Raw genomic sequence first — 12,025 nt, 5'->3', positions numbered from 1 at the left:
CTTCAAGCCCTTTAAGCTTCATAAACAAGCATTAACTAGTAAAAGACTACTAGAACTGCACTTTAAAGAAAAACATGCAATTTATATCTACCCCCCCCCCAAAAAAAAAACGATTGCTTCTGAAGTGTGACAGAGGGCCACAGACTCAAAAGAACACACATGTAGTTCTTGTAGTGTAGACATCTGAAACAATATGGCTTACACTTTCATAGCCTGAGAACTAACATTCCTGATAGTTTTGCAAAATGAACAATTTACAAGTTAATTCTTAATTCTGTCTTAAATAGAAATTGGCTTACATTAGGCCCGTTTCCTGAAAAGTTTCCCCCAGAAGAGGGGCAGGGTAAGGTTTGTATTCTATGTATTTCCCCTCTCTTGTAAATGAGGCAGACAGTCGCTGCAATTTAAGTGACTTAACCAAGGTCACTCAGCTTGTAGCTTTCAGAGCTGCGACTCAGATGCAGGGCTTACACGCTGGTGCTATAAAGAACTCATGCTCCAATTCCCACAGGTTAGTACAGCCTACTACGTTTCTGAGGAAAAGTGGATAAGACAAGCCTTCACGCTGCGTTAAGACAGTCAGTCTGGGGGGAAGCTGGGAGTTCTGCTCAGAAGAGGGTTCTGCCGGGATGGATGCTGGGGGTTTTGAGCTTTTCCCAGTGTAGATAAGTAGAAGACAGTAGTTCATACACATAAACCTGACTACTCAACGACCCCGTGACTCGGGCGGGGGCGGGTCCTTCAGGAGTCCGACCCCCTTTCCGAGCCCCGGTCTAGGGCCGCCTTCCCTGGGCGGGGTTCCCGGATGGCACAACTCCACTAAAGCAGTTGCGCAGTCGAGCCCAACGAATCGTGTCCTGAAGCGCTCTGCCGGGCGGCCGGAGAGGGGGCGTTCTCCGGGCTCGTGGCCAGGCCCTTCGCTTTCAGAGGTTCGGCTTCCTACCTCCTCCGAAAAATGCTTCCCGGAGCTGTACAGACCCGTCTGTTGGGAAACCTTTCTCTTCTACCTCGATCAGTTCCGTTCACGATTCTGGGTTGCCTCGGTGACCAGGGGCGACGCTTGTTTCCAGGAAGTGACGCGAGGGCAGCCGCCTCCTGACTTCCGCTTCTACACCCCCGTGGCGGATTGTTGTGTACGTGGAAGACTTCCGCGCCTGCGCAGTGGCGGTAGCTGTTGCGGCTCCGGCTCCGGCTCCGGTTCCTGTTCTGGCTCTGGCTCCGGCTCCGGCTCCGGCTCCGGCTCCAACTCGCCTTAGGGGCTGGGCGGCGGTGAGAGGACGCGTCTCAGGGGCCATGGCAGCCCGCTGAGCTTCGCCGAGCCTTGTCTGGAGCGGCGGGAGGTCCGTAGGGCGCCGAGATGAGCTGGTTCAACGCCTCTCAGCTGTCGAGCTTCGCCAAGCAGGCCCTGTCCCAGGCCCAGAAGTCCATCGACCGCGTCCTGGATATACAGGAGGAGGAGCCCGGTGCGTGGGCCGAGGCGCGACCCTTCGGGGACCCCGGTAAGGCTCAGCGGGGCACCATGTCCCCAAACGGTTCAGTCCCCGGGGCCAAGGAAGAGAGAACGGAGCCCCCAGGACGGGGCCTCTTCCTAGGTCCCCTCCCCCGAGGCCGCTGGGCTCCCTCCCCGTTCTCGGGGGCGCTGGGTCTCCGGGAACACCCCTTTCTCCTTGGCCTCCAGCGGTTAAAGGCGCCCAACACGCTCTAGTAGTAGAGTGAACGTCAACCCAAAAGCCACCGGCCCCCCTTTTAGTTAGTCCGTTCTCTTCTCAGAAATTTGGGGTGCACCGGAACCCCTGGACAAATTTCCTAGCAAACAAGACCCAAAATGACTTAGGTTTGAGTTCAGATGGGGAACTTAATGTTAAACAAGCCCTTTGGAGGAGAGAAACGGAAACGGACAGTAGATAATCTTTAGAGGCTCGTCTAGGTGTTCTTCTACAAGCAAAGTGTTCCAAGTTTTGTGACTGTTCATGGGGTTCATTAAATAAGAATCACGGTTTTCTGCTTTACTCTGGGGTGGATCTAACCTGCCCGAATGATTACCTTGGATCCTGTCATGCTATACCTTCAATTTTGGTTTCATCTCTGCTTCACCTATTCTCACAGCCCTGAACAGTTATGGATTACATTATTGCCATTTGAAGTTCTTCAAGTATGCTTTACCATCATCATTAAAATTTTTTTTTAATTTAATACTTAATTAAAATTTAAAAAACAAACAAACCTTCCCTTCCCTCTTAGAATCAATACTGTGTATTTATTGGTTCCAAGGCAGAAGAGCAGTAAGGGCTAAGCAATGAGGGTTAAGTGACTTGCCCAGGGTCACCCAGCTAGGAAGTCTCTGAAATCATATTTGAAGTTAGGACTTCCCATTCTCTAGGCCTTGTTCTCAATCCACTGAACCATCCAGATGCCTCCTTTAAATGCTTTAAGAAAAATTCCTTTTTAGTAGCATTTAGTTGTGTATAAACAAGTATTTTTTCATTTTCTCAAGGACAGCAAATGAAAGACACTTAAGTAGTATGGTGTCTCACATCCCAATTTGTCAAGAGTTCATTCAGAACTGGTTTGATAAACCTCCATGGCAATCAGGTTATAGCTACCAATTTCCCATTGTTTTTTTGAGGTATACCAAAGCCTCATTCGTGGACTCTGCTCTTTTAGAAATTGTGATAATTTGCAGAATTTCGAGGATAACACAAAGTTGCCATCAGCCAATCTATACCTGAACAGAGGCTCCTGCAACTCTGTGATAATCACTCAGACTTGCTTTAAGTAGTTCAGTGAAGTGAACCCAATATCTACAAGCAGAATTAGTTAATATTTGGACAGATCAAGCTAACATTTACTTTTATAGAAATTATAGCATAAAAAAAGGTTTGATAAACCCAAATTTAAAAAAAATTGCATGAAAAATATTTGAGATATTTAAGATAATAAAATATTTCCAAGCACCGTCAAATACTTTAGAAGTAACCATTTATATATAGTAAATATAACAGTTATATGTTTTTCTTTATGGTATAGTTCGGCTAGAATCTTTTACTAGAGATAGAGTAACTGACTTGGTTTATGGTGTTTATTTCTTCCTTTTTGTCCATACTGTTGTTTAAAATTGTGGTTGAAAATATTTAAATCTAATGCTTCTTTTTTTTTTGTTTCCAATTCCATTTTCATAAAAGAAAACAGTTCCTCTGTAAGTGGAGGATGGGATACCTCCACCTGGAGGTTAAATTCAAATACAGAACCTCAGAGTCAACCAGTAGCAACCCCTAAAGCAATTACAAAGCCAGTTCGGAGGACTGTTGTTGATGAATCTGAAAGCTTTTTCAGTGCCTTTCTCTCTCCAACGGATGTCCAGCCAATACAACAGAGCCCAGTGGTGTCTAAGCCCCCCACTAAGTCACAACGACCTGAAGAAGTCACAAGCAGCCTACAGGAACCTCTGCAGCCAGGACAGTCAGAAACACCTGAATCAACGGAGTTAGAAGTAACAGACTCTTCTCTTCTGGCTGCCCAAGAAGACTTGAAAAACTGTCCTGTTTCCTTGGAGAATTTAGAAGTGGAGACTCCAGCACTTAATAATGAAGTCAAACCTCAAGAAATCAGACACGATGCTGTTGGGATTAAGGCTCTAAGTATGAATGTAGCAGAAAGTACCACTAATGTGAAAACTCCTGCAGAAAGTGCACACAACAGCCAGGCTCCTATAGTGGAAGCAAAGGATCTGGTTTTGGATGCTAAGGAACAGAAGCATGAAGACAGACAGAGCAATACCCCTTCCCCTCCAGTTAGTACTTTCTCCTCAGGTACTTCTACTACTAGTGACATCGAAGTTCTGGACCATGAAAGTGTCATCAGTGAGAGCTCAGCAAGTTCAAGACAAGAGACCACAGACTCAAAGTCAGCTCTTCACTTGATGCAGACATCCTTTCAGCTTTTATCTGCCTCTGCTTGTCCAGAGTATAATCGTCTGGATGATTTCCAAAAACTCACTGAGAGTTGCTGTTCCTCTGATGCTTTTGAAAGAATAGACTCATTTAGTGTTCAGTCATTAGACAGCCGAAGTGTAAGTGAAATAAATTCAGATGATGAATTATCAGGCAAGGGATATACTTTAGTGCCTATAACAGCTAATTCTTCAACTCCAAAGACTAAGATAGCAGAGTCCATTGAAGGAAAATCAGAAGAAGAAAATGAAACATTAGTTATACCCCCTGAAGAAACTGAAATGGAAGAGAGTGGGCGAAGTGCAACTCCTGTGAACTGTGAACAGCCTGACGTCTTGGTTTCTTCGCTACAACCCAATGAAGGATATATGGTCTCAGAAAAGGTGACTGGGCGGTGCCAGGATATTGAAAATCAGCCTCAACTATATCCTGAGAAAGAAGATTTTTGCAAGGTAACTCTAAAATATGGAAGTTACTTTATGTAATGCCTTATGATTAAAATATTTTATATACATTTTCAGCATTGCATGTTTCTTGATAGTGTCTGAAATAGACTTTTTTTTTTCAGTTTACTATTTAAAGAACTTTCAAGTTTGTAGTTGTAATTTCTTGGAGAAAAGTACTGAAGGAATGGATTACTTTTTTAATATAATTAACAAATGCCTGACTACACATATTTATGCCAGATTGCCTCTTCCATCCAAATGGTTTATTACGTTGGCATTATTTATGCACACCAAATAACATCACATTGGACTGTTTCCTTCCTTGAATTGAACTTCTAGGCCCCCTTTCTATGCAGAGGGAAGATCATGAGATCCATCAGTTTCAATTCTCCAGTTTTTTCCTCATACCTAAAAATTGTTTAATATGTTGCTGTATCTATTGGTATATTAACCGTGTCATTAACATATTATAGGTGTTACTGAGTCCGAGGACTTGTATAGAGATTTTTCATGAGAGGAAGCAGTGAAAAGGACTTTGCTTTTTAAATAAGATATACCTGACTTACAATGAGAAACTGGCGAATGGCATTTCAAGATTATAAAACACTTTCTTCCAAATAGCCCTTTGACCCAGATAGTGCAAGTATTATTTTCTCTATTTTACTATTGGAGGAAACTGAGGGTAAGAGAGAGGTTCAGTGACTTGTACAAGGTCACAGTACCAGGACATCTTGTAGCCAGGAGTCCAACCCACGTCTCCTTATTCCAAGACCAGGACTCTTTCTACTCTTCTATGATTTCTTTTGCGATAAGAACCCCTACATTTTCTGAAAAACTGACTGGTAAAGAAATCATAATGGGAGAGGGAAATAACAAGTAGAAACATAGCATAAATTGTGCTAAAATATACTGATGCTAGGGATTGTTGCTTCCAGGTAGCATATTTCATCTTTTTAATAATAAATGAATCCCACAAATAAAGTAGTGTGGTACTATCTATATCAGCGATACCCAAAAGTGGGCACTACCACCCCCTGGTGGGTGCTGCAGCGATCCAGGGAGGCGGTGATGGCCACATATTTTTTTTTTTTTTGGTATTACATTCTATTCTGAGTTCAATAAATAGTTTCATAATTTCCAGGGGGGCACTAAGTAATATTTTTTCTGGAAAGGGGGCGGTAGGCCAAAAATGTTTGGGAACCACTGATCTATATGGTATGTCTCACATTATAAGTATGCTTTTGTTTGTTCCCTTTACCTGTGGTGTATTTAACAGAGCATTTTATCACCTATAAGATTAACTTTATGTGCATAGAAAAAGCATGAGTTAGAAGGTGAGCATCCAAATTCAAAGGAGTCTGGGAAATCAAATGAAAAAGTCAGAACTCTGGGGATAATAGTACATTCTTATAATCTCTGCTTATAAGCTGAGGCTGATGGCTTACTTGATTTTATGAGTCCATTGGACTAAGCAAATTGGATGTCCCCCCTGCTAAGTTTGGCATCAATCTAGTGAGCCTCCAGGAGCATAGGACAGTGGGATGGGACATAGGAACTGCTTGCCCAAGTAGAAGTGGAACAGGTCCAAGTTTCCGTGCTGATCAGCAGTGAGATCGGGTTGGTGAGTGGCCCACCCTAGGAATTATTTCATTGAACAATGGCAGATTTGATTTCTTCTGTTATTTTTGGATGTGATAATTGAGTTGTTTCTGGCATCTTTGAGTGGGCTTTTAGGAATTGGGGGATTTTATGTGAAGATATCCTTTAATTGCTATGTTTCAAGATGCTGATTTTACAGATAATTTGAATTCTATAATTTCATAAAGTATGGCAAGGTCTGTTACTTCAGTGTAAGATGAAAGCCAGTTGTCAAAAATGATTCATTTAAAAAATATTTCAGCAGTTGGAATTGCCAGTTATCAAATACAGCTATACTTATCTTAACCACTTTTAGGTTTTTTAAGAGATTAAGTGATGGTAAACTTATTTTGATCATGATTCAAGTAAGAGAGGTTTTAATTGGTATCTCTAAGAAAGGAAAAACAAGCTTATGTCATTACCCTCAGCATAAGGATTGCTGTATTCCAGATGTCATTTTGAATAGTTCCTGGGATTGACTTATGCTAATATATTCTACAGATGATTCAGTTTTGTATTTGTATTTTTTAATATAGATTATCCTTTTGGAAGGGAATTATATATTAGCTATTATATATTATATATGAAATTATGTAATGGTTAAAATACTTTTAACTGATAAGATTGTACATATGTGTATATATATGTAAATATATAAAAGTAATCTTTTCTATGTTAATATTTTTGACTCTTGCATGCTTAATTTTTTTAGACAATTGACCTCCTGAATGAAAAATTGGAAAAAAGGGAAACCCAGTTATTAACCGTTAGTAAGGAGAAAGCAGTTCTAGAAGAAGCTTATGATAATTTAAAAGAGTAAGTAATAATACAAATGGAATATTATCACAAACTTATTTTCAATGTCTCCATGTTAAAACAAATCAAGAATAGCTGTAATTGCATGAAAATTTTGCATCTTATCCTTTTTTCATATTTTTGTCTTTAGTTTGACTTTTGCTCTAGACAGCTCTTATTCCAAAATAAGAGATTTTTTTAACCATTTGTTTCTTATTCTGAATCAGTTAACATAGCTATATTTTCCTGAAATGTGATGTCACATAACATTGACATTTAATTCATTTTTATTTTTGTTTTTAAGCAAAATACATTTTTTCTTCCCAGAAATTATTTAATAGCTTATTTGAGAAAGGAAAGGTATTTTGTAAGAATACTTGTTTTCCTGCCCTTTTTAATTTTTATACTCTTGTTTTTAGTTGCATTATTAATGATCCCAGGTAAAAGTTTTAACATGTTTATGAAAAACAGGCTAGAGTTTAGTGTTTAGAAAAAAGGTTTGAATATTTGTAGTGGAAAAGGCTAAAATCTGACATCAGAAATAAAATTTTAATACTTTTCAGATGTTATAAACTAAATGTTGGTAAATTTTCAGTATTTGGTAGATTTTCTACCTAAGTTATGTTAAATTTACATCATGTAAAATAGATATTTTTTTGGTAAACTTCGTAAGCTTTAAATTTACCTTTTTTCCTTTGAGTCTGAGTGTTTAAGTAATTGTCACCTTTCCAAATGTCTTGATTGTTGTCATTCTTAAGTAATATTTTGTATGTAGTGAGATGTTTAGAGTCAAAGAAGAAAGCAAAAGCATTTCATCCTTGAAAGACGAGTTTACGCAAAGAATTGCAGAAGCAGAAAAGAAGGTTCAGTTAGCCTGCAAAGAAAGAGATACCGCTAAGAAGGTAATCAATGTTTTATTCAAATTGTTACCATAAAGTTTTTAGAGACAACTTTTGGGAAAATAAGAATAGTCTTGGAGGCTGGAAAGATAGGAGATTCAAGAGTTAGTGTCTAGTGTGTTAAACCTCAACCCTTAGGCCATATGTATGCATAAAAAATTATAACAGTGGTGCAATTAATAGAACTATTATATCTAAAACCCTATTGGTAAGTAAATCAGAGACCTTTCAGGCTAGTGAGGTACAGGAATGGAATTATTACTCGAGTGCAATATAAGTAAGCATTATGATAACCAGTTTTAGCTTGTTTCAAGAAGGGCTCTTACAAATGTAAGATTTTATAATGCTGATGATGGTTAAAAGCAGCATCTTAGATTTACCTAGCATCTGCTTATAAAAGAATTTAAGTATTTGCCTAAACCAAAGTAATTGTAAAATATTATTAACTGGAAAATTGGTAGAATATTAAAGATATAAGGGACCTTAAGGATAGCATGGTCCAGTTTCTTTATTTTTATAGATAAAATCAAGAGAGATTAAGTGACTTTATTCAGGTCACTTTACCAGTTGGTGGCAGAGTTGAGACTCTCGGATGACTAAATCAACTTTATTCTAATACTTACAAGTTCCAGTGATTAACTATCTCAAGATTTTCTTGAATATCTATTTGGAGTGCTTATTTTATGAAGGAAATTTAGTCACTAGTAATTTTAAATGGTTTGGATTTTTTTCATCTTTATAAAGAGATGATAGGGACTGGATCTGTCATCCAGGATGAGGACACATCCTAGTAATTAATTAAGATCAATGCCTCTGCAACCTTTATTCGTCAAGTTGCATGAAGCATTGACAGGTTAAATGTCTTCTCCAGGATTTCACTGCTAGAATGCTTAGATCTTCTGATTCCAGAGGCCTGCCCTCTGTCTACTTTCTTTCTTTCTTTTTTTTATTTTAAACCCTTACCTTCCATCTTGGAGTCAACACTGTGTATTGGCTCCAAGGCCGAAGAATGGTAAGGGTAGGCAATGGGGGTCAAGTGACTTGTCCAGGGTCACACAGCTGGGAAGTGTCTGAGGTCAGATTTGAACCTAGGACCTCCTGTCTCTAGGCCTGGCTCTCAATCCACTGAGCTACCCAGCTGCCCCTCTATGTCTACTTTCTTGATGACCAGGCTGCCTCTTTTTTACAAGTGCAGAAAATAGTGTTGTGAAGAAAATCAAGGCAGTGGAAACTGAGATGTTCCTCTGAAAAGTTCTTCAAATGCATATATTTACATGAGAGAATCCAAGAATTCTTCACTGTTTGGGTGAATTATAGTCTATTCAGGAGGAATACTTAAGGTGCCTGCAGTCTTGGCACTGTGGTAGGTCCTGGAAATAAAGACACAAATGAAACAGGCTTTGGTCTCATAGATCTATAATTCCACAGAGAGATGTAATGAATGTATATACACATAAGGATGATACAAGGTTAATTGAGGGAGACAGTACAGACTGAGCATATGAGAGGAGAGAAGAAGTGCTGGTATTGGAGCATCCTGGAGGGAAGTCAGATTCTGAGAGGCAGAAATGAAGAAGGGAGGATTGGGATGGGGAGAGAGTGTATCCTCAAAGACTATTAATGTCTGTTTTCTACTCTTTGCATTTTTAGATCAGGGCTATTTTCTTGTATTTAGATTGGGAGTGTAGGCTCTTTTGAACAAATTTATAGCTTCTTGTGGAAATTTGAATGAATTTAATTGTCCTGGTATTGCATTTTGAAAAAAAAATTCAAGACATATTTTTGAAAGGAAATGGTAATTATTTTTAATTTACATAGGCAATATTTTTTTTTAGGAAGTAAAAACTATAAAAGAAGAACTTGCAACTAGGTTAAATTGTAATGAAACGACAGAACTTTTGAAAGAGAAAGATGAACAAATAAAAGGATTAATGGAAGAAGGTGGGTATGTTCAACAGGAAAATTCTTCTTAGCATGGGGCTAGCCACTACTTCCCATTAAAGGTTATGGAACCCAGGGAGCTATGGACAAGAAAATGAGGCCTGATAGCCTACAGTTTGCAGAGAAAGATGGGTGTCAAAAGATGTACAGAAAAAGAGCAGTATTTAGCCTGTTTTCCTTTTGTTCCCAGAGAATTGACAAAACAGTTCCCCAAAAGTAAAAAGCTTTCTGAAGAGCAATGGTTTTGCATAGAAAAGTTGTTAAGTGGGTTTAAGCCCTGCTATTTGAGCAAAGACTTCTGCGATAATATTTCTGTGATTCATCTATTATTTAGTCAGTTTATGTGTCACAGTGGATAGAAGGCTGGACTGGGAGTCAGGAAGACCTGATTTTGCAATTCATTTAGCCTTTGTTTGCCTCAGTTTCCTTGTGTATAAAATGGGGATAGCACCTACCTTCTGAGGTGGTTGTAAGGATAAAATGGTATGATATTTGTAAAGTGCTTTGCAAACCTTAAGACTATATATAAATGCAAGATATTTTGATCAAAATCATTCTTATAATTGCATTTTTTTTTTAAACCCTTGTACTTCGGTGTATTGTCTCATAGGTGGAAGATTGGTAAGGGTGGGCAATGGGGGTCAAGTGACTTGCCCAGGGTCACATAGCTGGGAAGTGGCTGAGGCCGGGTTTGAACTTTATAATTGCATTTTGATAGTGAATTTCAATTCTTTTATTTATTAATTTCATTTCATAAATATGTAGACATCTATAGGGATGATGTTAAAGATTTGTGAGGATAATTTGTTCTAAATAGAAATCCTGAAACTAGACCATGTCTACCAGTGGGTGGTTTATTTTGGCCACAGTGGGTTGCAGTGGATGGACCCTGATGGAATCCTGGCTCCTTAAAGGCAAGAGAAGGTTTAGAAAGCCTCAGTTATAAGAAAATTTTCAGAGTTAATGACAGATCTAGACATACCAGTTATCTCTTAATTCAGAGCTTTAGTGTAGGATGCTTGAGGAGTCTAAGAACATAGATTTAGAGCTGAAAGTCAACTAATCCAAGTACCTTATTTTACAGGATAGGGAATGGACCCAGATAGGTAAAGTAACTTATCCACATTGTCACAGGCATTAAGAGTCAGAGTCAGAATTCGAACTCAAGACCTCTGACTTGAAATCCATTGTTTTTTCTACTGTACCATGTTATTTGAAAGACCGGATTTGAGGTCAGGAGTTCTAGATTCAAATCCTGATTTGATATTTATAACAGTTGGTAAGTCTTTGAACTGCTCTGAGACCATAATATAGTCCTTGCACTAACAACCTCCCAGGATTGCTGGGAAAAGGCTTTGCAACTTTTGAAGCACTGTGTAAATGGGTTATTAGTACTTAAGTTTATTCCTGATTCAAAATATTTATACAGCTCCTCATCTCCTGAGGTTGATAGTCACAGAATATAGTAAAATTGTGAAAGACTATAGAGGTCATCTTATCTAGTTTTCTCATTTTATTATTGAAGAAACTCATACCCTGAGAAGTTAACTCAGTTCCCCAAGATCATAAAAATAGTAAGTCCACAGCCAAGACTGTGCTGAATTTTGGAGATTCTTCATTGTATTAAGCTTAAGCATTTTTTTTTCCTCTAGGAGAAAAACTCTCAAAACAGCAGCTGCACAATTCTACCATCATTAAGAAGTTAAGAGCTAAGGAGAGAGAAAATGAAAACATTAGTGCAAAACAGAGCAAAAAGATTAAGGAGCTAGAAGAGGAATTGCAGCATTTAAAACAGGTGAGCATGCTTGTCAACAAGGTCACTGTCTTGTTTGTTGTAGTGGACCTCAGAAAGGTGCTTATGAGTGAGATCTGTCAAGCACGTAGTGAGCTTGAATTGTGAAGTAGGATGTGCAGGTCTGAAAACTAGGTTCTGTGGAATTGATGTTTAAGATGTTCTTCACTGTGAATTGGCTTAACCTGAGAATGATTATTTACTGAAAGAAATTTTTTTGACCTTTTAATGTAGGTGCTTGATGGCAAAGAGGAGATCGAGAAACAACATAGAGAGAACATTAAAAAACTGAGCTCTGTAGTCGAACGACAAGAAAAAGATCTTGGCAGACTTCAAATAGACATGGATGACCTTGGGGAAAAAAACCGAAGTGCTCAGGCAGCCTTGGATAGTGCCTATAAGTAAGGAAACGCACAGGACACTCACTTCTGCTCTTGCCTCTAGGCTTCCCGGCCATCTTCTACAGGGAAACCCTTCATCATCCCCCTTAATGCAAGCACCTTCCCTCTCTCAGTAGTCTCTAGTTTAGCTCGCCTTACCTCCTATGGACACAGCTGTTGGCAT

At 39.1% G+C, this 12,025-nt stretch overlaps 1 protein-coding gene across 2 annotated transcripts in view; it reads left to right on the top strand.

Annotated features, from left to right (window-relative positions):
* Positions 1-1,354: 1,354 nt before the first annotated feature.
* TMF1 (TATA element modulatory factor 1) overlaps positions 1,355-12,025 on the top strand; it is a 31,192-nt gene continuing 20,521 nt past the window's right edge. The window contains exons 1-7 of one of the 2 annotated variants that reach the window (XM_044660833.1): positions 1,355-1,499; positions 3,183-4,402; positions 6,747-6,850; positions 7,605-7,731; positions 9,564-9,669; positions 11,322-11,464; positions 11,696-11,862. In XM_044660833.1, coding sequence (XP_044516768.1) covers positions 1,358-1,499; positions 3,183-4,402; positions 6,747-6,850; positions 7,605-7,731; positions 9,564-9,669; positions 11,322-11,464; positions 11,696-11,862 — 2,009 coding nt within the window. In that variant the 5' untranslated portion in view covers positions 1,355-1,357. Of the gene's footprint in view, positions 1,500-3,182; positions 4,414-6,746; positions 6,851-7,604; positions 7,732-9,563; positions 9,670-11,321; positions 11,465-11,695; positions 11,863-12,025 lie in introns of both variants that reach the window. The other variant, XM_044660756.1, reaches the window with a different exon arrangement.

This window comes from Gracilinanus agilis, chromosome 1 (assembly GCF_016433145.1).
Source record: "Gracilinanus agilis isolate LMUSP501 chromosome 1, AgileGrace, whole genome shotgun sequence".
Classification (NCBI taxonomy): Eukaryota; Metazoa; Chordata; class Mammalia; order Didelphimorphia; family Didelphidae; genus Gracilinanus; species Gracilinanus agilis.
This window is presented reverse-complemented; position numbering and strand designations above follow the sequence as displayed.